We start from the raw sequence: 26,829 nt of genomic DNA on the forward strand, positions 1-26,829 counted from the left end.
TCATTTCAGGATAACTACCATAAATATAACTCACTTGTTTTTTTCTTATTGTGTTCCTTGTCTAATCTTATATTTGATCTCCAACTGGGTCTCCCAGACTCATGTATAGAAGCTGTTTTTTTTTTTCCTTTTTTCCTTTCCTTTTTCTGAACCTGAAACACTGGGAGAATTCCCATCAACGTGTATTGGCACAGAGACAAGCAATACCACCATTCTTAATTATTTGGCGTTCACCTCATGATATTTCAATCCTAGGGAGGATCTCAGGTTCCTTGTGGTTGATGACATCTGCTGAAGAATTAACTGAAAGCATTTTGTTCTCCTTCTAGAATCATGTCAATCCCGCCATGGACTTCACACAGACCCCTCCTGGCATGCTGGCTCTGGACAACATGCTGTATTTCGCTAAGCACCATCAGGATGCATACATCCGGGTAAGTGTGCTGGCTCTTCTCAGATACCGCCAGCATCCTACAGAATTCTGTTTTCAAACCTTCGCACAGAGGAGATTATTAGCTGAATCATCTAGTGAATTTTCTTTTATCAATAGTAAACTAAAGAAATGCAATTGACCAAGGGGCTAAAATATGGATACTTAACTTTTACATTTCTTCCATTTATTTAAACAATATAGTTGGTACAGGGAAATGTTTTCTATAGTTTAATATTGAAGTGTGATTAAAAACTATTAAAGAATTAAGGGAACAGAAATGAACTACATACCTAAATCCTGCAAAACCTCACATTTGGTAGAGATTCCCTTTAGGCATATTCCAGAGTTGGAAAGAGGCCCAGGATCCTTAGTGCTGCATTGCTTCATTTCAGTCTAATGTTGAGAGATAAAAGTCTAATAAGCACAAATAAAGAGAAAAAATGGGATAGCTGTGGAGAGGAACCTTTCCGCATTTTGTAACAACCTGAGCATACTCCGGGCACTGTGTTAGGTTGTTGACGGGAGGCAGCAGGAAGTGGAGACCTCTGTGCTTCTGTGTAATAGCGGGTGCTGCCTGCTGCCTGGGCAGTGCCCTGTAGAGAAGAGAGTGGGCAACAGTGACATAAGACTCGTCCATTGGGTTGTACTTCTGAAGCCCTGGATTCATGGTGACACTGGGTTCATGTCTTCAGAGAGGAGAGCTCAGATGTAATTGGGGTGGAATAGATGCAAGGCTGAAATCCAGGAGGGATGTGAATGAAAAGAGAGTGGGCACATTGTTACAATGCTGACTAGCCTGGAGGTTAGAAAGTGGTTGAAGTGCGAATTGCTCAAAAGTAAGAAGCATCAGACTGAGCTGAAAATGGAACATGTCCTCCATGTACTGGGGAATTCTCCGCTGGACAATCAGTGGATTCGGTTTCCTGGAGATGTTCCTGGCACTGTTACTAGTTAGTGATTTAAATGTGGATATGTGGATGATTCTATTGTTTCTAGGCTAAAGTGTTTTTTTTTTGTTTTGTTTTTTTTGTTTTTCTTGTTAAACAAGGGAGACGCGGAGGCGCTCAGCCATGACAGTTCCTTATCAGGTCTTTGACAGTGACTGTTGTTGTGCCCATGGGAAGATATTGGGTATATTTGTGTAGGCTGCAGTGAGAAATTGTACCATCCAGCAGTGACTCCCTTGAATGAGGTTATGTTGGACTCCGTATTCTCTGTAGGGCCCATATTATAAATGTTTGCAGTTTGAGAAGCTTTGACCTATTGTGAATTGTTATTTGTAGTTTGAATACATAAAGACCTTTCTGGTCATTTCTCTGAAAGGTTTGCAGTCTGATGCATGGCCAGAAGTTCAGTCTTTTCTAACATAATTGCTTTTCCGTAAAACTTCTGAGGCCCAGGCTTGGTGACCATATGCCTTTAATTTCATGCTTGGGAGGCAGAAGCAGCTGATCTCTGTGAGCCTGAGGACAGCCTGGTCTACAAAGTGAGTTGCCAGCCATTCAAGGTTACACAGTGCGAGCCTGTCTCAAAGTAAATAGTGAGACCAACAAGAACCCCCTACCCACAAAACCAAAAAACAAACAAACAAAAAAAACCCTTTAATTTCACTGACATATACACATACCTACTGCACAGGCATTTTCTGTGGATGTAATCTGTTTTCATCACAGGAAAATTAGTATTTCGAGAGACCACACAATATCTAGCCTCAGAGAATTGAGTAGAAAAAGTAGCAGCCAACTAGAAATTGAATTTCACATCAACTGATTGATGGTTGCAGATAAATGCCTCTAAGATTAGAGCTCGCTGATGCCAAATGTATTGTTAATTGCACGAGAAGCATATGTCTTATGAAAAGTAATTTAATGTTTTAAGCTTGATTTCTCAATGCATTTTCTACACTCTGGTAAGTGAAATCAATACCATGGCAACCTGAAAGAACTTTGTATCTAACAAAGACTTGTGGAGAAGCTTAGGGGCAAAGCAAGGTGGGGTCTTTTTTCTTCCTCTGCCTTTTCTTTATGGGTTGAAATATGTGTACCTCATATATTATTAAATTTTCTCACAAGAGTTCCTTCCATGAGTCCCCTTGTGACTTTGGGGCCTTGCTGACTAGATGGAAGGCCAAAGCTAACTCCTCCTAGATCAACGTCTCTACTCCACCCAACCTCTTGTTCTCTCTCCGTTCCTCATCCAGTCCTGATTCTGCTGGCCAAGTGCTCATGAGAGTAAGGTCTGCCTGGAAGATTGACTAATATATCAGAGGTTTCACTATTAAAGAAAACTGATTCTGCCTTTCCTGCCAGTTCTCCATTGCCAACAATACCCCAGCTAAGGGAAGGATTTCATCTGGTTTTATCTCACACAGCTCTTTATGCATGCAGGCACAATCTGTGAGTTCACGGCACGTCTGCCTTGCTGTGTCCAGAACACACTGTTTCCTTTAAGTCATCCTCCACCTCTGGAATTCTTTGTTAAGCTTTTATTTTAAATAAAATCTACTCCTTAAAAAAAAAAAACAAGGTAAAGCTCCAGTACGTATTCAGCTATTCATTTATTATGTGCATTATTTGATAGATTCATCTTCTGTACTTGAATATAGCCTTGCCATTCATGCTCTTTCTCACTCAGATTTGTGGTTGCGATTTGTTTAAAAAGAAAAAGTGTGCACCGAATGTGGTGGTGAGCACCTTTAATTCCAGAACTCAAGAGGTCTAGGCAGAGGCAGGTGGGTCTCTGTGAGTTTGAGGTCAGCCTGGTCTACAGAGTGAGATTCAGGACAGTGAGGACAGTTACACAGAGAAACAGTGTTAAAAAAAAAAAAAAAACAAGAGAAAAAATGGGGAAGGAGGGGAAGTGTGGTGTTCTTCCTCTTCTCCTCACCCCCTACCATTATTCCCTTTGTTTTTGACATTTCTCTTCTCTCATGTTTCCATGATCATTTTGGTATTAGGTGTTGTCTTGTCTTCTGCCCTAGATCCCTGCCTTTGTCTTAGCAACCTTGGTCACCTGCATGTGTATGCCCATCACTTTGCAGACCTTCCTCACCTTGGCCCTTCTGTTGATACTTAGGGTTGGTCCACGGTCATCATGGTGGAAAGTGGACAGACATGGTGCAGGCTCAGTAACTGAGAGCTTTACATCCTGATCCGCATGCAGCAGGCAGAGCGAGAGTGCGACTGGGCCTGGTGTAAGCTTTTGAAACCACAAAGCTTACTCTCAGTGATGCACCGCCTCCAGTAAGGCCATGCCTCCTAATCCCTCTCAAATAGTCCCACTGACTGGGAACCAAACATTCATATATATGAGCCTATAGGGTCCATTCTCATTCAAGCTATTGCATGGCATTAGCTGGATGTTTTAGTTACTTTCCAGCTTGCTGTGATTAAATACCTTGACAAGAGCAGTTTGATGGGGGAAGGGTTTATTTCAGTTCACAGTGCCATTGACTATGGTCCATCAAGACAAGCATGTCACAGTAGGAGGAACTTGAGGCAGATGGTCACATTGCTGTAGTCAAGAGAAGGAAGAGATGATTGTCAACAGCTAGCTTCTTCCATTTTAGCCAGACTAGGATCCAAGCCCAGAGAATGGTGATGCCCAATTTTAGTGTAGGCATCCCTTCTCAGCTAACCTAGTCAAGGGAATCCTTCCAAACCTGTTGTTGTGATTCAACATTCTGTCACTTTGACAGTATTAACCATCATCCTGGTATGAAGGGAAGACAGAGGTGGGTCTGTCAAATAAAAGGGAAGTGAGAGGGAGGGGGTGTGATGGTGTGCGCGTTGTTCAGGGAGCCAGCGATCACCAAGATCGCACAGGTGAGACGAGAGTGGCGCGGACGGTCCGAGCCCAACGGGCAGATTGGAGACAGGTCCTTGGGGACCTTTGAAACTATATTAAGGTGCTTTTTCTAACCTAAACTTCATTTCCAAGCAGATGTAAAAATTTCTAAACGATAAGCCCAAACATTTTCTCAAGGGAGTTAAGCAGAGATAATGATTTTGGGAAAAGCACTCCCTTGCCCAAAACCAACATGAGAAATAGAGGCTAGAGGCCGGCAAAGAAACTGGGGTGGGGAGTAGGAACTAAGGCTACAAATGTGTCATAGGAAGGGGACTTAGGAAGGTAAGAAATTGTAGACAAGTGATGTTAGCTTGACTTAAGGTGCTACTGGGGAGAAGCAATTTGGTTGCAGATAAAGTAAATTTGGCTATCCAAATAAGAGGGAGACTTTGAGCTTGAGGGACCTAGGTGGAAGTGCTGACTTTGGCCATTTGGCCATTTGACCCCCATTTTTTGTCCTTTTCCTGGTCTGTGCCTTTTGACCATCTACCTGAGTGTTTCTATGAGGCACACAGTGAGCTTGAGGTGCAGAGCTGAAACACACAGGGCCTGGTGGTCCTTGTATTCCACCTCTTAAGGATGCTCACCCTCTCTAGTCCGTGCATCTGTATCATTGCTAAACTCTCCTTCTACACCATCCCTGTGCCTTTATCTCTCACTACCCATCCCTTTCTCTCTGTCCTCTGAGCTACTGCCTAACTAACCCCTTGTCCCAACAAAATTATGGCAGGCCACATGTTAACCAGGCAGTTACAAATACTGCCTGAGTGCTTACGACACCCTTATGTTTCAATGTTTCATGCCACCTGCCTGATGGACAGCTCTCAAAGCCAAACTTGTCTCTAGATAACCCCTGGCCCTCTCCCTGAAGGATATTGTTGACCCTGCACCTTGGACACTCAAATCGAATTGGACACCTTTTATAGCTCTAAATATATTTATCTGTGCTTCGTGTCTCCTGGAATTGACTAAAATAAACTGCGTGAGCAGACACCGAAGTTCATTTACATTTCCAACTATTGGCCCACTGTCTAGTGCCTAGTACTTCCAATATTTCCTTGCTATTAAGTTGTTAAAGATCTATTTTGCCAATGCAAAATAGACTCCATGCTTGTTTGTTTGTTTTTATATGCTTTTTGTTTCTTTTTGTTTTGGTATATTTTTGTTGTCTTACTGTTTGTTTGATTTTTATTTTCTCTTTTTTGAGAAACAAAGAAGGAATGTGAAATTGTGTGTGTAGAGAGGTGGGGAATATCTAGGAGGAGTTAGGGAAAGGGAAATAATATAATCAAAATGTAGTGTATGAAAAACTTTCTTAAGGAAAAAAGAATAGAATTTTCTTAACTTTATTCTTTGTCCTCATCTGAAATGCATGGCCTTCATACTTCTAAAGATATTGCTTGCCATATGAATTTCTTGATGGGTGACTAGGTTTCTTATGTAATACTTGAATAAAACTACAGTAACTGTGTTCTAGTGAAAGCTGTAGATGTAATTGAATTACCCCGCAGTTGGATGGGCACAGACCTGAGGAGGAATTACAGATCTGAGCATCTCACTGAGTGTGGAGTGAAAACACCACGATTTCAGATATGAATCTTTCATCATATTATCAAATATTTGATTAACACCAAACAGTGTTATTTCAAGGAACAAAAGTGCCCAGTAAAAACGTCATAGCAGAGCATTCTTGATTGATCTCTTGTTTCAAAGTAGCGACGTGAAAAGTAACACGAAGAAACAATCCAAATATTCAGAACCTATTTTCAGGCACGAGACCGACCCTTACAGAAACTAGATGAGTTTTAAATGTGCAACAATTAAAGCTAAATCACACAAGTGAGATCCTTCTATAGTTTCTTGTATATTATCATAGAATACGAAATATATTGGGGGCAGGGTGAGGTATATGTCCTTAGATGCTAAGAGAGAGTTGAAGAAAACGCACTAAATTATTTTTTGAGTGTTAAAATCATTCATTCATTGTCTTATTCAAGAATATTATCAAACACCAAGCAGACATGATACTATGTTCAGTGGATGTGGTAGTAAGGATAAAAGCTAAGATTTGGCTCTTATATAGAAGAAATAACAGACACACACAACAGTAATATTTGCTTTTCATTTGGGAAATTCCTTGCCTCCTTAGTGGGGTTTAGATGTACATGGTACTGGGAACCCTCTAATAAGCCAGAGAAGCTCTCTTTGATAATGTGAAGTTTTCACACTATGTGGAACAGGTCAATTTTCACAACTTTTAGAAGTATCTTATTTTGCTATATCGGAGGACTAGTCATTGAAGACTTCCTTCCTCCTGTGACTTTAGACAATGGCCCGACTTTCTGAAGAAACCAGGTGACAGCTGGTCAGTGTGGAATAAAGCAGACCTAACTCACTGTCCCGCCTCAGTTCTTGTGGGGCTGTATCATAAATATGTTTCCCTAATGAAGCTGCTCCCTCACTGATGTATAGACTCTCACCAACAAAGTTGTTACTCACCCGGATTTATAAGATCTGGAGGCTTCCAGGATCAAAATGAAAAGTTAATGCTGGCACTGGTTTGTTCTTAAATAACCTGCAATCCTTTTTCTATTGAGGTATAATTGCTCTATGAAAACAATTTGCATAATTAATGTATGCAATTTGGTGAAGTATCCTGCAATTCTTGTGCAATTCTTACTTTATCATACTTCCTAGTTTATGACTAGCATTTTATCCCCTGCAATATCATGGGACACTAAGTGACTATAGTAGACAATAATGAATTTCTGAATGAGGAATATAGAAATGCTATTAGCCGGGCGGGTGGTGGCGCATGCCTTTAATCCCAGCACTCGGGAGGCAGAGGCAGGCAGATCTCTGTGAGTTCGAGACCAGCCTGGGCTACAAGAGCTAGTTCCAGGACAGGCTTCAAAGCTACAGAGAAACCCTGTCTCGAAAAAAAAAAAAGATTAATTATACTAGTTTCACATAATTGCAGGCCAGTGAATATATATGTTTATAATATTATACCAAATCAGAACAAAAATAGTGATAATATGTTAAGTATGAGATTGTGGGGAATGATGTATATCTCAAATGAAGAATGGGTTTCTCAAGGCACTTTTCATTAGAGTCATTTTTTCCAGAAATAAAATATGTAAAGTATATCTATATTTAAAAATCCACTAAGCAGAATTTTTCCACTGTATCCACCAAGCAATACTTTTTAAAATTAGTCGGCAGGGCTAGGAATGGTGGCAAATCCCTGCTATCCTAGTACTTGGGAGGTCGAAGCGGTGGATCGAGTTCAAGGCTGGTCTCAGCGAGTGACATTGTCTCAAAAACCTAAATAAATGAAGATAAATAGGGGAGGGATGGAAGAAGAAGCACAGAAGAGCGAGATGGGAGAGGCTATTGAGACAGAAACCTCTAAGTGCTGCTGGATGAGAAGGATGGGAAGGGTCACTTCTGGGGTCTTGGAGTACATTGTTTGTGATCTCCTCCTCAGTGCGGGGTGAACAGGTGACTCTGTACCTCATCTTCTATCTATATATCCCTCTGCTATGTCAGTAGAGGCTCACCTCAATCTAGCAGGGATGCTCCTCCTAGCAGTGCTGGAGAGCTCCTGTCTCCTGCACAGTTATTACAGCGAGCACATACTTATAATCTGAGCTTGCTGGAAGGTAACGGCAAGGTCTTCATTAATTGCTCACCACACTGTTCTGTAGTTGGCACTTTCCGTTTTTATGCTCAAGGGAACTGACACACAGAGAGGGCCTGCCCAGGGTCACAGAGCTACAGATATACCAGAGCTAAATTTTTTAAATCATGATTTTTAAATATATTTTAATTAAAATATCATAACCACTTCTCCTTTCCCCCTCCAGCCCCTCCCATATTACTCTCCCTCAGATTAATAGCTTGTTTTCTTTGATTATTGTTACATATATATGTGTGTGCATAAACTTATATGAATATACACTTACATGTGTAAAACACAAAATGTAGCTATCCCTCTCATCAAAGAGGCTTTACTCTACAACACATGGGAACCGGCACAGAAAACCTCATCTGAACACAATGTAGCGATTGATGCAGTCAATGAACAATGCAGACATCGTGATAGTCTGCCTCTTGCAATCTTTCTGCCTTTGCTTCCAGGAAGTTCCCTGAGCTGTAGAGAAGGAGCTGTAATGGAGATACATCTATTGGGGCTGGGCTCCCCCTGATCCACTGATCTCTGCACTCAGTCCTGTTGAGGTTTTCGGTGATGGTTCCCATGTGCTGCAGAGCTTCTTGGATGAGTGTGATGGCGACTTTTATCTCTGAGTATATGGCTAAGATTTAGAATGTAGTAGGATTATGCTGGTCTCGCAAAGAGATAGTAGTAGTTTCTTTTCTGTGATCTAGCCCGGGAAGCTGGTTGGGTTTCCCTTCTGTAGAGTGAGCCTGAAGTACAATTAGACAACTGTTGCGACAACAATGAGACAACTAACTTGGGAGTGCCACTTCTTGTACCTTTACCTTGACCTGGCATTGTTGTGGTTTTTAGGGGTTGCATCTGGATAGGACTACTTAATTTCTGCCCTCTCTCGGCAAGCCCAACTGTGAGAACGATGCTTTCAGGTCAAATCCAAGTGGAGTGATCCAAGTGTGTGGTGTTCATTTTCTCTGCAGTGGGATAGCATTCTCTTGTGCTTGTGTATCCCATTTTTGTTATCATGCACCTGCTAAAGGACATTTGGGTTGCTTTTTTTTCCCTGGCAATTGTGAATAGGGCAGCAATGAACATGGCCAACTGAGCATCTGTGGAATATGATGCTGAGTCCTTTGGGCATATGCCATGTGGGGGAGGGGTGATATAATAGATTTATTTTAGTTTTCTGAGGACTCACATACTGATTTCCAGGGTGACTGCACCAATTACATCTGGATAATCTGGGTTTTGGGGGGGGGGGGGGTGCTAGGAGATTTATGTGGCACTTTCAGTCATACTTCAGGTGGACCCTTCAGATGCTCTTTGCCCCACTAGCCCGGTATTTTCTGAGGAAAGAGAATTTGATTTCCCTGAAAGCAGTTCTTATTCTCCCTCTGTTAATGAGTCACCTAGACTCCTTAATCTATTCTCTTTGGCTTCTTATTGCGTTCTATGTCTTCTTGGTACTTCTATGTTGCTTATTTTGGTGGCCATTGATAAGAATCCTCTCCAGCTGACTGAACTTCTCAGCCTGTTGCTAATACCTGGGAGGTCTCTGTATGGTTGCACTGGCTGTGCCCTTTGTCGCTGCTCACGTAGATTCTCAGCCGTCCCTGTTTGCTCTTTTCCAACTCAGGCAACTCCCTGAGACCAGACTTCGTCTTGTCCTGTCTGCTTATTCCTTTTCTGAGAATAAAGGACTTAACGCCAGGCTCTTGTGAGGAGGGAAGGGGGCTGGGAGTGATGGTGCCTCACAGTTTCTCCTGCTGTAAATTTGGAAGGAAAGAAAACATTGTCCACCCAGTGTAAAATTTTTGGCTTGTGTTCTGGAGCTGTGGGCACCATCAGGCACCTGGTGGCTCCAAGCACTAGAGAACGAAGCGAGCTGCTGTCCACCAGCCCATCCTGCAGGGAAGCGGGATCTAGTGTATGTAGTAGGCCGCTTGCCTGTGCTCAGGCGGGTACGGGTGGAGGCGATGCTGACTCTTCAAAGTAAATTAAGGAACTTTTCACATTTCAAAAGGGGAAATTGGCAGTTTTCCAAGCAGCATAATTACAGGACAGTGTGTAATATGTAATTAAACTTAACTATGAAGCAAATGATTGGAATACAGCTTGCTGGAACATCATTTTTTCGTTCCCATAGCACTGACAGGTTTTCCCCTCCCCTTGTCCCTGAAGTAGCTTCAGCAGCAATTGCTCCTAATTTTTTTTTTAAAATAAAATTATATGTTGCCACTTAAACACACGGTTTTGTGTAAAGGAACCTTTTTTATTTGAGTGACATTTTCCTTCTAGGTGATGTGGAGGAAAGATTCAGCTTAGAATAGCAAGGACCCCTCGGCAGAGGCTTGCAGGGGCTTTACAAAATGATTCTTTGCCTAATAGTTCATGTAAACACTTTATTTTGCCTCTTATTTTCTTATTTTCATTCTTTCTCTGATCAGGGTCCATAGCTTGGAGGCTTGTTTTTATGTACAGGTTTTTTTTTCAAGCCTAAAAATAGCAGCATTAATTCCGTTGATTGTGAATCCACAAGCTGTTACTGCCAAACAATTGGGACCCCTTGAGAGTGTGAATGCATGTGATTAGATTTACTAATTGGGCTGGAAAGCACAAATTCTGACTTCCAAAGCCAACACTTTGAATGGAATGCTTCAGTCCTTAGGATGAGATCATTGTTAAACATGGGCCTGGCTTATTTCAGAGGACTGGTCCTTGGGGCCGGAGGGCAGACACGCAGGGATGCTCCGATGGATGCAATGGATATATGGCCTCCCTAGACCACCTGCCACCTGCTGCCCCACCTGCTTTCCTGCTCCCTCCTCTCAGTGTCTGAAATGTCAGGAGTTCTGTTGCAACATGGCTATGTCTCTGATTTAGTTTTTCTTTGTTCCAGACCAAGCTGGGGTACAGTTTCAGAGTTTTTCACTGATTTATGCAGAGTCTTCTAGTCAACTTTAAAGCCCCGGGAAGGGCTGGCATGGTGCTTATATACCTTTATCATGTGGGAGGCCCTGGGTTAAACTTACAGCAACAAACAGAAGCAGTAAACTTTAAATTGTTGGTGTGTTAGCTGAAAAAAAAAAGATGTTCTTGGCACGTTACAAATTCAAGTCCATTGTGAATTCGAAGCTATAGAAGGCCTATGTGTGGCTGCCACCCTCGTGGTCCTGTTGGCATTAGCTGCTGCCTCTCAGGGGCTGCTCTGGTTTTTCTGCCTCAAGCCCAGATGGGTTCTTATTTCTGCACATCTTTCCTCCATGTTGAGCCCCCCTTGTCTGTTTTGTTTTCTTACCTGGTGATTTAACTAAAGGTTTGTTGGATCCCTCCTCATTCAAGTGTATGTCCGTCTGTGTGTCCTGTGCAGAGAGCTCTCTTGGGGCTTGCAGCTTCTTCCTCCTGCACGGCAACCATTGCTGCCCTGTATTATAACTGCAGTACAGGAGCTCAAAGTGAAAACCCACTCCTGCCTCTTCCTTGGAGAGGGAAAGGCTTCATAGAGAGATAAGGAGGGCTACAGTCCTTCCTGACTTTTTGTTATTTCTCATTGATGGCCTTTGCCGTTGAGGACAGTTTTAGGCTCTAGAATAATTACTATCCCGAGTCCCTGCTGGAATTGCTTAGCAGTTACAGGGAGTTTTGCTTTGAGAAATCATGTCATCTGTAAACAAGCGCAACAAGATAGTTTGATCCTTCCTAATCTGAGGCAGTTTTTCTTCTTATTACCTTTCATTACCTAGGACTACCAGTAAGATACTGAATAGGAGTGGGGGATATTGTATCTAGTCTTGAGGAAAAAGTGATGGGTGTCCCACCTTTATGTATGATGTTAGCTGTTGTTGTTTTCTTATAGATGTTCTTTATAAAACTGATAAAATTTCTTCCTGTTTTAATTTCATGAGAGTTTTGTCATGGATGGGTGCTGTATGTGATCCAGTGCTATTTTTTTTTAATTGGTATTAGTAGATCTTGAACTTGTTAATGCGGTGGTTTATCTCAATTGATTTTCAATTGTGATATGTAATTCTTTTTATTCATAGTTAGAGTCTACTTAATGTTTTGTAGTTCCTTTGTTGCTACAGTGTCATTGCACTATACATTGTATAACATGTAATTGGCATCACCACTAAAGTCAGGCGTGGTGTGCTATTTTCCCCCTCATGCTGTACAGCTCTAGCCGTTCACGTCTTCCCCACTGCCAGCCTTTTCTTTCTTGTGGCGATCACAGTCACCAGCATGGTCCCCATACATGTGATTTCGTGATTTTAAAGAATGTCACGTAGATGGAGCCACGAGCATTTCGTGTTGGGGCTAGATTTCTGCACTGGGCACAGTTCTCTGAAGGGGCAGGTTCTCTGTAACAAGAATGTTCCCTTTTGTTTTTTTCCAGGTAGTGTTCAATGGAGCCATGATACAGTTTGTTTTACTGTTTGCTCATTGACAAACATGATTCATTTGTAGTTTGGACAGTTATGAATAAAACCACAATGAGTATATGCGTGCAGCTGTCTGTGTGAGCATTGAGTTTCCAGCTCTCTGTGTTAAATGTCCCTGAAGAAATTTTGCATCTATGTTAAAAGACTTGTTGGTCTGAAGTCCCCCTTCTTTGCCATGCCTTTGGCTTTGGTGTTAGGGTGATCTGGCCTCACAGGAGAGTTTAGGAAGGAGACCTTTGCTTCTGTCCTTTGGAATCAATTTTAGGGAATCAGTTCATATCATTCCTTAGCTGTTTGATAAAATTCACCCATGAAACCATCTGTGCCTGATGCTTTATGGTTAGGGAGGTTATTAGTTATTAATTCAATTTCTTTAATAGACCTGGAAGTACCTGGATGATCTGTTTTGGTGCATTGTGTCATTCAAGGAATTAGTCCTTTCATCTAAATCATGTGAACATAGACTGTGGGAGTCGGTTATCAAGTCCACGGATTCTGCGGCATTGGCTCCTTTTTCACATTCACTATGTCTGTAATTAGCTTTATATCTTTGTTCCTTCCCTTAGTATGTTAAAATTGTTCCTGATTGTAACTAAGAGTCGACATGATTTCCTTGGTGTTTCTCTACTGTTTTTGCTTTCAATTTCATAGATCTCTACTCTTGCTTTTATTCCTTTCTTTGGGTTTTATTTTTTTCGTTTCTCATTTTTTCTATGTGAAATTTTTCTATGGTGAAATTGTAGAAGCTGTTCCTCCTGCAGGATTTTGGCTTAGCTGCACCTCCTTGGCACTTGTGTCCTGGAAGTGGATGTGCTTTGCTTTGCTGTACCTTCCCAGTGACTTGGAAATCTCGGGCTTAAGGTTATTCTTCAATGCAATGAGGAGTGTAAACTGAACATCACCGGCAAGGCCTGTTGACTTTACTCTCAAACAGTGTTCACAGCTTGCTTTTACAAACACACACACACACACACACACACACACACACACACACACACAGCTAAAATAATGCATCATGTCAACTCTCTCTCCTACAGTCCTGTAACAAGTCACTAGCCGGCTCTAGCTGCTGCCAACTTCCCTCCCCTCGTCTGCTCTCACCATGTTAATCACACTGGTAAGATACGGTGAGCTCCTTCCCAGCTTGGCCAAAGCATCCCTGCCCTGTTCACAACTTTTAGCTGTTCCCTTCTGATACAAAGTACTGTCTAGGACACCCCCTACTTATATCTTGCTTACATCTGTTGTGTGCCTTTCCTTGGGGAGTACAGCAGACCCTTGGGGAGTCTACTCAACCAAGGTGGGGAACTGATACCAGCATAGACTGTGCTAAAGTCCTATGTAGTAAGCCAGTAAACTTGGAGTTGTTTATAGGAATAGGGGTGATTGGTTATTTATAGGAGCACGGATGGCTCAAAAGCAACTGTATCACCAAAAAGCTCATCCCTACATAGGGAGTGACTCATGGAAGCTGCGGCCCTGGAGCTGTCAGCGTGATGTGCAGACATCTGGACCGGTCAGAATCCCCTCTCTCCACAGTTGTTCCCTCCTGCCATGGCGGCTGTCAGGATTCTTGTCTTTCACCTTTCCCAGCAGCCTGAAGTTTAGTTACTTCCTGAGTCTTCCCTCTGATGAGAAAATTGCTACACAGCAACATCCATGGCTCTGTTTTTGTGTCCTCTACTTCTGTCCCACTCAACCCCAGACACTGCTACTTTGTATTCGTCAGTTGGAGCTTCCATAACTAAATAATCCAGGCTGGATGGCTAAAACTACAGGGTTTGTTTCCTCACAGCTCCGAGGTTGGTAGGGTAGGATCGAGGTATCAACAGGGGTAGTTTCTCCTGAGGTCCCCCTCTGTCATGGCATATAGATAGTTACTTCTTGTTGCTTCTCTGCATAGTCATCCCTCAGGGAAGGTCGATCCCAGTGTCAGGCCTTGTCCCTGTGTCAGGACTAATGTCCCACGCTCCTGCTCCTGCCCGCATCCCTCAATTGCTTGTTCACTAGTCTTTTCTCCAGATGTAGTCATGGGCTGTTAGATATGAATGTAGAGTCACAGTCCACTCTATAGCGTGCCTGCCGACTTCGTGTGGGCCCTGTATGCATTCTTCTAACTTTTTCTCTTGGACATCTGTTAGTTAGACATGTAGGTCACTCCCCCACTTCCTCTGCTGTCAGAGACTCCCATAGAATTTCCACCCCTTTGCTTTCAGTCCACTCCTCCTCTACAAGCCTGGTGCTCCCCCACCCCTTCGGTATTTATTGTTTCTTTCATTTCCTGGTAGCCCTCCTGAACCTGGAAGCCCCACAGGAGAGAGTAGGGAGAGAGGATCTCAGCTGCCAGTCTCACCATTGCAGCCCAGAGCAGGAACTTGGCTCTTATAAATGAGTGCCCGAACCAAATCAGTGGCAGGGCCCTCCCAGAAAATTCTGGTGTCATGCCTCCTGGCGGAATTTACCCTCAGGAAAAGAGCGGTAGAAACAGCATTCTCCTGGCTGCACCTGCCCTTCTGGCCCGTGTCTGTCTTGGCATGGGGAACCAAAGACAGAGCTCTATTGGCATGCTGCAAGATGACCTTGCCCCGGATATGCTGGCACTCATACTTGGGTGACTCACTGCTCATTTCCATTTTTGAATTGTATTCATGTGACCATGTAATGCTAGGCCAGCCAGTGTCACCACCTGCGTGCAAATCAGAAGTCATTTTGTATTGATGCTATCAAATTTAGATGGTAACAGTGCCCCAAATTGCATTATATTAGTTAGAAGTAGCTCTCCTACCTTAGGAACTGTGCAATAGACCAGTTATACCTAGGAGTGTGTGACATTGCCAGGTAATTTTATTTTTATATTAACCTTAATTTTTTATCACATTTTGCCCTGCCTTAATACAATGCAAGATTCTAAACTTTAGTTTAAAATCATAAATCATGGGCAGTATTTTCATATATTTTTAAACATATTCCAGCAGTTTTAGTTACAGATGTAGCAGTGCTGGTGACTAACTTCAGTCTAGCTGGTTTGTCAGCTGCTCTTCTGTAGCAAGGGTCCTTAGAATCTATGGCCCTGGTGGATACCATTTCTACCTGTGTTAGTCAGGATTCTCTAGCAGAGGAGAGCCAACAGGATGAACGTATGGTAAAAGGGGGTTAGTAGATTGGCTTACACAGTGCTATCTAGCTGGTCCAACAATGGCTGTTTCACTCTGGAGAGGCTGAACATGGGGTAGTTGCTGAGCCCAGTTCCTTGAGCAGCCCCAGTCTGTTGCTGACGGACTGCAGAACCCTGGAGAGCTGCTGGTCTTCAGTCCAAGCATGAAGCCCAGAGAAACTGGGTTGTGACCAGTAAAGAAGCAGCAGCAGAAGCAGTCACAACAGAGTAGATGAACTGGCCAGTGAGGTACCACGACAAGAAGACAAAGAACAAAGTGTTTCCCTTGGACCTCTTGTCTGGACTGCCACTGGAGACGCTGCCCAGATGTAGGGTAGGTGTTTCCACTTCGGTTAACTTAAGAAGCTCCCACACCAATGTGCTCAGTGGCTTGTTTCTTAGTTGATTCTGGCCAAGCTGACAAGCATGATTAACCCTCAGGGCATCTGCCTATAAATTTGCTATTACCAACCGCAGGGAAGTAGCCTGGCTGATCTTTTAGCTTTTGAACTATGATGCTCCTGTACCACAGGACCCTTGCACGTGCAGGGAAGAGAGAATGTGTCTTGACTAGCAGGCGAGGCTCTCACATGGCTGAGGTATGAGTGGGAAGGCATTAGGCAGTATGCAACTGCTGTGGGAGAATGCTCTCCCTAGGTTCTAGTGAGGCATACATGTGAGGAGTGTCAGCGGGGACAGGACCTGACCTCAGGCCTGTGGGAAACACCAAATCCCATATTCCGTGCTGAATAAACAAACAGGTGCCCGTCAGGCAGCGTGACCACTTTGCCATGGTAGCAGGCTTAACCACACTTTAGAATTTTCTCTTTTTTTCATAAATTATTTTTGGCAAGTCTTTAAAGAAAGGATCTGAAAAAAAAATTGAAGCCATTTTGGTATATGAGTCTGAGATGCTTGCCCTACCTAGTATCTCAGTATCTATACTCTTAATTTTCTTGGCTTCTCAGGAGTCAAAAGCAGACCACCTCTCTGTGATGCCAGTGAGTGGCAGATTGAAGATACGGGGTTCTTTCCTGATGGCATTTAAGTTGCTTCCTGGGAAAGCCACAGGTATCATTTCCTTAGTCTGCTACACTCTCTTTCCCTCCATAACCGTCTTCAGAGATTCCCATCCTTTATAGTGGAATTAGGAGAAATCTTCTCACTAGCCCCATTCCTCAGGGGTTTCCTGAGTGTTTTCACCGTTCACCTGAAAAGGCGTTCTTCAGTCAGGAAAACAGAGTGAGCACAGAGACAGTATCCAGCTAGAACAGGGGCTGTGCTGCCTAAGTACTCTCCAGTGAGGGTGGAGGGCAGGAAAGCCCAGGGAGAGTATCTTCTAGGAAACAATTACGTTTCACTTTCTTCACTGCCTGCAGGGGATCAGCATCTGAGTGTCCGTTCACAGACTGTGACTATTGCGACCTCGCTCATTGTGATTCCCATGGTAGCCCTTGTGGGTGGTTGGGTGCTACTTTGGAGGCAGCAGGTGGGACGTGTTGGGGACACCTCCTTGGCATGGGAGCTGGCTCCCCATCATCTCGTGTCTTGTTCTGCTTCCCACTCAGCATTTACAGAGACCATTTATAGCAAACACTGGCCGAGTGTTTGCCAGAAACTCACAGCTAGGACATCTCCACACATTCCAGCCTTCTGTAAACGTCTATCTCCTCACAATCCACAAAGAAGGTTGAGCTCGATACGTATGAGCAGGCCTTTGCAGGGTAAGACCTGCTTCTGAAGTCCTTCTTCTACCTGGAGACAGTACCCCTAGGAGAATATTTTCCTTCAGAGCTTGGAGCCAGTCTGTAGACATATACCCTGCTAAGCCCCGAGGCAGCCTCATGATGAAGAGGAAGATTGGAGGTCTGCGGCCCAGGCATGCTCCACAGGTGAAAGAGAAGGCGGACTGTGGAAGGCAGAGGACAGGAAGATGGCCACATCTCACTGTGGTTAAGATCCAGTGAATGTACCGAAATAGCAAGTTCTGGGAGGTGATGTAGAGATCGAGTATCGTGGAGTTCCTTGTGAATGGCAGGGCTGCTGCTTCCGTGCACGGGTGGAACTGTTCTCCACTGAGCCATTCACTTGTCCAGTAACTGTGTTAGCAAGGGCCCGCTATTCCCGCCACTCTGCCGGTGTGAGGAATTCGCGGCTGAGCTAGCCCTGTCAAGGCTTTGATCCCATCAAGAAAGCCAGTGCGTATATCTTCATCCCAACTGGGCACAGAACGTGAGTAATATTCTAGGAAAAGAACTAGAAAGAATTGTAGATTTTCAGAGGAAGGGGTTATGGAAAGATTTATTGAATAATTGCCAGTTGAGTCATATCTAAGGGGAGACGTGGGGGAGAAGTATCGAAGCCCAGCTCTCTGGAGGAAAAGCAGCAATGCCTCTGCTACTGTTAGCTTTCAGGTGTCAGAAGAGTCCTTTTCTTGGCTTCCCTCGTTGATGTTGGGGTTCAGTGGACACACAGACACACCTTGTCCCATCATCTGTGCTGTTATCCCCCCCCACACACACACACCTTGTCACACGGGAGGGCTGACAGCGAATGCTGTAATTGCTTCATGTGTTCCACACGTCTGGCTTTTGTTGCACTGTACCAAAGTGCAGGGAGTGTTTCTTTTTGGTTGATTAATGTTCAATTCGAGGTCTATTATGAACCTCCAGGCTTTAATTACTACACCATTACCCAGTCGATTCCTTGCCATTTTATATTTATGGCCTTTATTATGCCTTGGTATGTGCAACTGCCTAATTCCATTCTAAATGCATTTTTACCTCATTAACTGGATTTTATTCCATTTTTCTCATTTGTCTAGATTGTTATTTATCTCAGTTCCCTGTGTGTATTTGCTGCTTTTGCTTTTTCACCAGTCTGACCTCTCATGAATTCTCTTCCTCTTTCTTACAAGGGTTGTATTGTTCTCTTGCCCTCGGATACAGCTCCTAAACTTTCTAGACACTCTGCACTGGGAATTCCTTGTCCTGGCTGTTAGCTACACTTACTCTTACCTTGGTTGTTTCTAACTTTTTGATTTTCAGTTCCTGACATTGTAGGCTTTATCCATAGACTTTCATCCCTATACAGTTGCCTGTAAATTTTAAATGACAAATTGAGACTCAGGTAGGTTTTGTTTTTGTCTTTGTCTTTAGGACTATACTGATAAAATATTATTATATTATAATGCCTTAAATGTCCTTCTAATAGTCCCTATTCCAAGCAGTGTCTCAAAAGTTAATTGTTTATTTTCCTGACTTGCATATTTTCTTGGGTTCTAGTCTAACCCATGCCATGGAATTTCATGGGCAGCAGGCAGCACCTCTGTTAAACCAGGCTGCCAGCAGATCTGGCACACACTGAAGTTTATGAACGACTGTTCTAAAGAAATCTACAGGAAATTGATGAGAGCCATCTAAGTCAGAGACAGTGTTTGTTCCACCCATCCTAGTTTTGCTGTAGACCGGTTAACAGTGTGCGCAGCAGCTGCGTGTTGCTTACTGTCATCTTTTGAGACCACTTTGCCCTTGAGTCGTAAGCCTGTTTCAGAAATACAGATGTTAACCACCCAGAACAAGAGCTCCTGTGGTTGCTAGAGCCCCTCTTTGCAGGTGTCCCTATCTGTGAAGTGGGGTGATGTCATACTTCAGTTACATAGCCTGTGAGTGAAAGGCAAGGCCTGGGAGAGCCACTCTTGGGTGGATACTTACCTTTTGTTGCTGTCTTGCCTGAATTCTCAAGGCTTTTTTCTGTTAGCTGTCTTTTCTCTGGAGCCTCACTCCCTCACCTGCAGATCTGGTGGCCGTGTGACTCTAGCAGGCTATCAGCCCAGGTTCTGACTTGCTGTGGTGCGCTGGTCTGCATGAATACCTTCTATAATTACATAATTCTCATTTTTCCCACTTCAAACTCTCCTTTTAGGACTTTGGAATGTTTGTTTAATCCCATGGACTTGCTTAAGATTCGTGATCACAGTTAACCTTCTGTACAGTCTCAGTGAGGCGACCCTCTGCTCCTCTGAGCAATTGTCTTTGACTTTCTGGGGACCAATCATTATTTCACTGAGGGTAAGACAGAAAGTATTCTTGCCTGGCTGCCAACCCTTTTCTAGAGGGGACAAGTTGCTTTCTCTCTGGCCTTATAGGAATCTGGTGTTGGAGGCGTAATCTAACCTTATCCATGGTGTCTGCTGATATTGTTTTTATTGACACCCTTCTGTTGGGGTATGTGAAAGCTGATTGCTGCAAGTCAGGATGTTACTTTACTTCTTGGTTTATTATGGGATGACATAGGTATTTCTGTATCTAGGCAGAAGATGGGTATTACAGTGTGTATGTGTATTTGTGTGTGTGTGTGTGTGTGTGTGTGTGTGTTTTCATGTCACTAATGATTCTAAGAGTGTTTCAGTGTGGCTTTACATAATTGATATTAGGATTTCAATGCCAGGAGCCGGGTGCCATGATTCTGGGTTCCTTGTTCATCTTTGTTCTGTTCTACCTTGTACCTCTGGGTGAATTTCGGCTGAAATAGGGCATAAGACTTTTTTGCCTGCACTTGCAGTGTAAGTGGGTGAGATCACAACCAGATCTCTAGACCCCGTATACAAGAAGAACAAGAAGGCTTCTGGTTTGCTTTCATGTGTCCCCAGAGGCCTGTCACCAGGGAGGTAATCTTTTTACAGTTCTGAGTTTAGCTTAGTTGCTGGTAAAAGTGTTGCATGAGATGCTGGCCAAGGACCACAGAGGGATAAGAAGGCGGAGTGCAGTAGAGATAAAACAAATCCTGACTCCATAAGGTGACGTCACAGGCACAGTATACTGATAAAGTGGGTGTTGGAGAAAGATATTTGTAGACCTTGACGGTGCAGTGTCTTGTGCAAGCCCCCTTGGGTGAGTAACAGCTCCATTGTCCTGGTCCTGTGTCAGATTCGGACAAAATCAGACCTTCCACACTGTCCTCAGGGCCAGTGGGAATAGCACTGTATCTTCTCACACCTTCAGTTAGAGTTAAAGCAACAGAAAGAAGATTGAGAGTAGGAGGGAAAAAAAAAAAAACAGTGGTGATTAAGGACACTAATAGCCAAAGGGCTAACTCCTCCAGGGCTGGCCTCAAGAACCACTGAACTGATTGTACTTAGCAGTGGTTAGAGCCTCAGGGGAGAGTGGAAGTAAGTGTATCAGAGACTGCACAAGAGTGCTCACCAGCAAAGGGATTCTGAAAACAAAGGCAGAGTGGGCTGTCCCGTCTGTCAGAAATGTGAGGCTACCTGGTAGTGAGCATTCAGTCCCTTTAGTCAGGCCCAAGTTAAATGGATCTCCCATCTGCAGCAGGTCAAAAATCCAGGTGTTCCGAGCATACCATGATGTGTGGAGTGTGTGGAAACCTGTAGGGATGCCACAGCAACTTAGTGAGACATGTTTATTTTAGGGGGACTGCAGTTCCTGGAACTATTTTACTGAGATACAGAGAAATACACACACACACACACACACACACACACACACACACACACACACACCCCTTCCCTTAGCCTAATTGAGCTAAGTCCACTGACTTTCATGCCGGCTAAGTGAAGCCAGTATATGGGGCAGAGAGAGATTTGTTAATGGAAGATTAAAAAGAAAAAAATTGTTGTTGTTTGAGATAGTGTCTAACTGTGTAGCCCTCACAGGCTTTGAACTCAAAATACCCCTGCCTAAGGCTCCTGAGTGCTAGGATTACAGGCAGCTTGTATTACCATACCCAGTTAGCACTTTTAAAAATTGAACTCTATGCTGCATAGAGACTAGCTATGACCTGAGAACTCACATCTTCTTGCTGTTATCCCAACAGTTTTGAGAGGATATTATAAGTTAATACATTCACTAGTCCTGTGGATATGTTGAGGGCCAGTTGATAGACAACAGGTAAAGACAGTCTGTGAACTATACAATATTATATATTGTATAAAGTTCATTTAATATTACACAGGCATCCAGTGTTCTTTTTGTAAAACATGCAGATGATTGTAACTTCTTTTGGTATTTGACATATTCTGAGATAGTCGATAACTGTGATTTTTAAGATTTCACGCTTTGGAAGTTAACCCCGCTCTTGCAGAGGACCCGAGTTCAGTTCCCAGCATCCACATTAGGTACCTCACAGCTTCCTACAACTCCAGTTCTGGGGAATCTTCTCTTCTGGCTTTCCTGAGCATTGCACTCATGTTCACTTAATGCACCCCCTCCCACATAATGAAAACCAAAGTAAAATATTTAGACCTTAATTTTGGTTTCTGTCTGTGCTGTCTAGTTTTTTAAAAAGATTTATTTATTTATTATGTATACAACATTCCTTCCATGTATGTTTGTATGCCAGAAGAAGGCACCAGATCTCACTACAGATGGTTGTGAGCCACCATGTGGTTGCTGGGAATTGAACTCAGGCCCTCTGGAAGAGCAGTCAGTGCTCTTAACCTCTGAGCCATCTCTCCAGCCCTGTGCTGTCTAGTTTTAAGTCAGCTTGACAGAAGCTAGAGTTGTCTGAGAGAAAGGAGCTTCAGCTGAAGTAGTGTCTACCTCAGACTCCAGTGTAGGCTTATTTGGTTTTGTTTTTCTGAAAAGGGTTTCTCTTTGCATCTCTGGCTGGAACTCCCTCTGTAGACCAGGCTGGCCTTGAACATAGAGATGTGCCAACCTCTGCCTCCCAAGTGCTGGGATCAAAGGCATGCGCCACCAAACCTAAGTGACATGTCCTTAGTGATTAACATGAGAAGGCCCAGCCTGCTGTGGGTAGTGTCACCCCAGGGCTGATGGGCTTTGGTGCTAGAAGAAACAAGCCACAAGGAACAAGCGAGTGAGCAGCACCCCTCCATGGCCTCTGCACCCGTTCCCGCTTCCAAGTTCCTGTCCTGACTGCCTTGGATGATGAGGGACGGATAAACAAAATAAACCCGTTTGTCCCCATGGTGTTTCATCATAGCAGTCGAAACCCTAACGAAGACACAGTCGCAGAGTATAATTTAACAGTGGAGGAGAAAATAGGGATTAAAAAGTGTGCACTGATATTTCCAAGTGGAGCTTTTCTCACTGACTCAGGTAGACACGGCTTATTTCAAAATATTGAAGCTGGGTCTAGTTATAGAAGTGTGTTTAAAAAAATGAAAGCTACTTCCCCGTAGGTCCTCTCACTGTGCTGAAACCTCATTAGTAAGAGTTGTAATAATAATTTCTAAATTATTCCTGTAAAATTTCCTACCTTAACACTTGAACAAGGAACTTTAAAGACTCTGCCTGCCTTGACTATGAGAGTCAGGGATGAAGGTTTGTTTTCCCTGGGGCAGGTAAATATGAGAAGATAGATGATGCATTAGAAAAAGAAAGAGAAGGGCCCCTCCAAGTGATTTACATATTGATTACTTAGATTACTACTTAATTTAGTGCCTGCTAATAAACAGTGCCTTGGAAATGTTTCCTGAGCGTTTATTGGCTGCAGTAATTCTACCCTGTGTATGCGGATCACATCCTCATTAAATATTGATGCACTCATGAAATGTTAATAGAATGTTAATGTGAAATACAAGGTAATGTGCTCACTGGGAGCCTGGAGCTGGATGTGAGCTACCTGTCTCTGGCTTTACCTTCTGTCTTGTTGGCTTGCTGTTTTCTTCAGTTTGTTTTCTCATTATCAGAAGATTCACATTGCTCCCTGATCTGCTCTCTCAGATACAATTTTTTAAAAAGAGAAACAAGATTTTCTGATTGATGGGAGTGCAGCCGTTCTCTCCTCCTGCTTTTCAAACCTGGAATCCCTGATTTGAACCAGAAAGAAGTCTGTCAAAAGAAGTGGGGAGTTAGGCATGAGGTCTGAGGAGACAGTTGACAGTATACCCTGGCCAGGGAGCTAGGCTTCAAGGACTCAGGAGATGACTGTATCTGGAGGGACCCTGCCCTGAGGGTCCACATCACTGTGCTCTTAGCAGTGGTCATGTGTGCAAAGATAAGTCAGCCTTGGTCTACCTCCTTTCAGATTGCCTTGATCACTTTTATCCTCTTGTCTGTGACTTTTCTTTCATCTGCATTTCCATGACCACTCTGCTCCAGACTGGTCTGTGTGGGTTCTGTGTCCTGACGCCTCCCTACAGAATCAGGCCCCTCACTCAGTAGACCAGACCTGGTGTTCCTGACACCTACTTACCTCAAGGGATGTGACCATGATACCTCTACTTGGGATGCTCTCCTGCTCACAGACCTAGGCCTGGTGCGGGAGAATTGTCTGTATTCTGTCAATCATGTTTTAAATAAATGCTGATTGGCCAGGCAGGAGGTATAGGTGGAAAGCCAGACAGGAAGTGAAAATGATGCAAGGAGAGCAGGAGATTTCTGGGAAGGAGGAAGCTGATTTCTCCCACTCCTGCCCAGATCACCGAAGCAGCAGGATGTGATCTGCCAGCTGAAAAAGGTACTAAGCCTCATGGCTAACATAGATCAGAAAATTAAGATGTGAGAGTTAGCTAATAGGTTGCCTGACCTAATGGGCCAATCAGCTTTATGACTTATAGAGATCTATGTGTGATTTTCTTTGGGGCTAAACAGCTGGGGGGCCGGGCAGGACAGAAAACCCAAACAAGCCGGCCCATCATGTTAGCCGGCCTTGTCTCTCAACAGCCAGGGAAGCGTCCTTGACCTGTTGACACAGACTCCCAGGCTTTGTCCTTCACAGCATGTGTGGTGGGTAAGAACTGCATCTCAGTTTTTCACCTTTCTTCTTAACAGTATGTATGCACAGTGAAGTCATGGCCCTTTCCCACCATGTTCCCTACTCGAAGATGTCCAGTCATCTTCCTGGGAGCTCATAGGTGCTGGATTAATATTGGTGGCAAAGTGAATAAATCCTTAACCCTGATATCAAAGAGTTCGTAGTCTAGAATGGTGCCTTAGTCTGCTTTGTGCTATTATGACAAAATGTCTGAGTATGAGTAGCTCCAAAGAAAAGAGATTCATTTTGGCTAACAGTTCTGGGACTAAAAGGCCAAAGCCCTATGTATGGTGATGGTCTTTTTGCTGGCAAAAGTCCTGAGGTGTGCAGGACATATAACATGGCAATAGCCAAGAAGCGCACGTACACACACACACACACACACACACACACACACACACACACACCCCTACACTCCCTCTGGTGTCTGTTTCTCTGCCTTTCTTCTTTCTATCCATTCTTCCTACCTCCTTTATAAAAATGATCAGTATTCAGTCATGGATATTGCCCTGATGACCTGCTCTGGACCAGATCACCCACCCACAGGCACCTAAACACCTGTCCTAATCCCTCACAGTGGGGATTACATTTCAGCACAGCCTGGCTGGGGGAAAGGGCACACACTAAGACCATTTCCCAACTATAATAAAGGAGAACCTGAAACACACACTGCACAGCATCCTTGCAGATACTCTTGGGAGGCCAGCATCTAGAGAGAATGGCAGGTGAGGGGATAGGAGTCTGGCCTTACACAGGAAGAGTTTCAACCATAGCTTCATATATATATATATATATATATATATATATATATATATGTGTGTGTGTGTGTGTGTGTGTGTGTGTGTGTGTGTGTGTATGTATGTGTGTGTGTATATATATATATAGTGTGTGTGTGTATGTATGTGTGTGTATATATATATAGTGTGTGTGTGTGCATGTATGTGTGTGTATATATATATATATAGTGTGTGTGTGTGTGTATATATGTGTGTGTGTGTGTGTGTGTGTGTGTGTGTGTGTGTGTGTGTGAAGTAAGCAGCCTCCTCAAGTATTATTGCTTTTGTTGGCATCTGACTTTGGATTTTATTTACTTTGGAGAGCTGGTGTGTTCTGTTTTTGTTCTATCTGTGTGAAAAATGGTTCCCTTAGGCTTAAGTAGTGAGATCATTTTGAGCAAGCTATAGGAGACAGGAGACTTTCTTATGAAAAGCAGAGTTTTCAGAAGATGGACTGAGAGGCCAAACTTGGACTGCAGGGAGGTATCCTCTATATGAAGAATAGGAGACCTGGGACTCACAGACGCTCCCTCTATGTGTACTTTCTCTGTCACTAGCATCCGTATAATTCTTGAGCTCATACCCGTGGATGCTGTCAGCATGGGTAGGCCAGCTTTCGCTATTACATTAGTTACTATTCTTGTCACTGTGATTTGCCTACTCTCTGACAGAAAGAACTGAAGGAAAGATAGCTTTTTATTTTGACTTATGGCTGCACAGGTGTCAGGCCATCATGGGTCAGAGACATTTCAAAGCAAAGTAGGTAACATCATAGGAGGCAAGAAGAGGAGAACAGAGAATGCAGGAAGCCTTCCAGGGACAGATATGGCCCACATTTATACTCCCAGTAACCTACTTCATGCATTTCACCACCTTTAAAAATACTGTCCTCTTTTGGTTCTGTCAAGGAATCTACCCACTGATTAGACCAGCCTTGTGATGTAATACATAGAAAGTCTTTCTCTGTCCTGCCAGCCAGCTCCCAAATAATGACACTGAGATTTCTTGGTAATTATGAAAGCTTGGCCTTTAGCTTAGGTTTGTTTTCAACTAGCTCTTATGATTTAAATTATTAGTCCATATGTTTGTTCTACCACTTGACTTTTACCTCTGTCCCATTCTGTACATCCCACCTTTTCTGAATCTCCTTGGCATCTTTAGTGTGTCTTGATTTGAGTTTCATCTCTCTGCCTGGAAGTCCCACCTATCTCTCTTGCCTAGCTATTGGCAAAGATACATATTGACAGTAAAAATAAGTAATCCACAATATTTCCCCCTGTTTATCTAATTAAAAAGAAAAGGTTTCATTCTAACATAGTAAAACCATATACAACAAGAACAATTATCAAGTTATGATTATATTCACAATGTCCAGCCCATTTGTATTTGGCAAATTTGGAGAAATTACCTATTATCTATTCTATGTTGATGAATCAATCGTTTTATACCTAAACCATTTTTATTATAACTTATATTACCATCCTAAATTAATCCTTTTAGGCATTAAAACATTTTCTTAGATAAACAACTTAGCTGTTATGTTTCTCAACCCTATGAACTTTACATCTCTTATGCAAATTTATTTTCTAAATCTGGAAACAAGGAAAACTTTATAGTTATCTACTCTTCAACTGTATCAGAGATCTGAAGATATGCCATTACCTGAGCAAACAGGAAATACAGAACAAGCAGCTTCCAAAACAACAGAAATAATAGAAACAGTTGGCTATTTGAACAGTTACCCAATGTTCCTCTGTAAT

The 26,829-nt window shown here is 43.2% G+C and overlaps 1 protein-coding gene across 4 annotated transcripts in view; it reads left to right on the forward strand.

The window, feature by feature from the left end:
- Nucleotides 1-26,829, forward strand: part of Elmo1 (engulfment and cell motility 1) — a 516,507-nt gene that overhangs the window by 266,614 nt on the left and 223,064 nt on the right. For all 4 annotated transcript variants that reach the window (XM_085699273.2, XM_085699272.2, XM_085699275.2 and 1 more), the window contains one exon: nucleotides 330-434. In XM_085699273.2, the coding sequence (XP_085555399.1) occupies nucleotides 330-434 (105 nt within the window). The remainder of the gene's footprint in view (nucleotides 1-329; nucleotides 435-26,829) is intronic.

The sequence above is a fragment of the Myodes glareolus genome, chromosome 14, assembly GCF_982192425.1.
Source record: "Myodes glareolus chromosome 14, mMyoGla1.1, whole genome shotgun sequence".
Lineage (NCBI taxonomy): Eukaryota > Metazoa > Chordata > Mammalia > Rodentia > Cricetidae > Myodes > Myodes glareolus.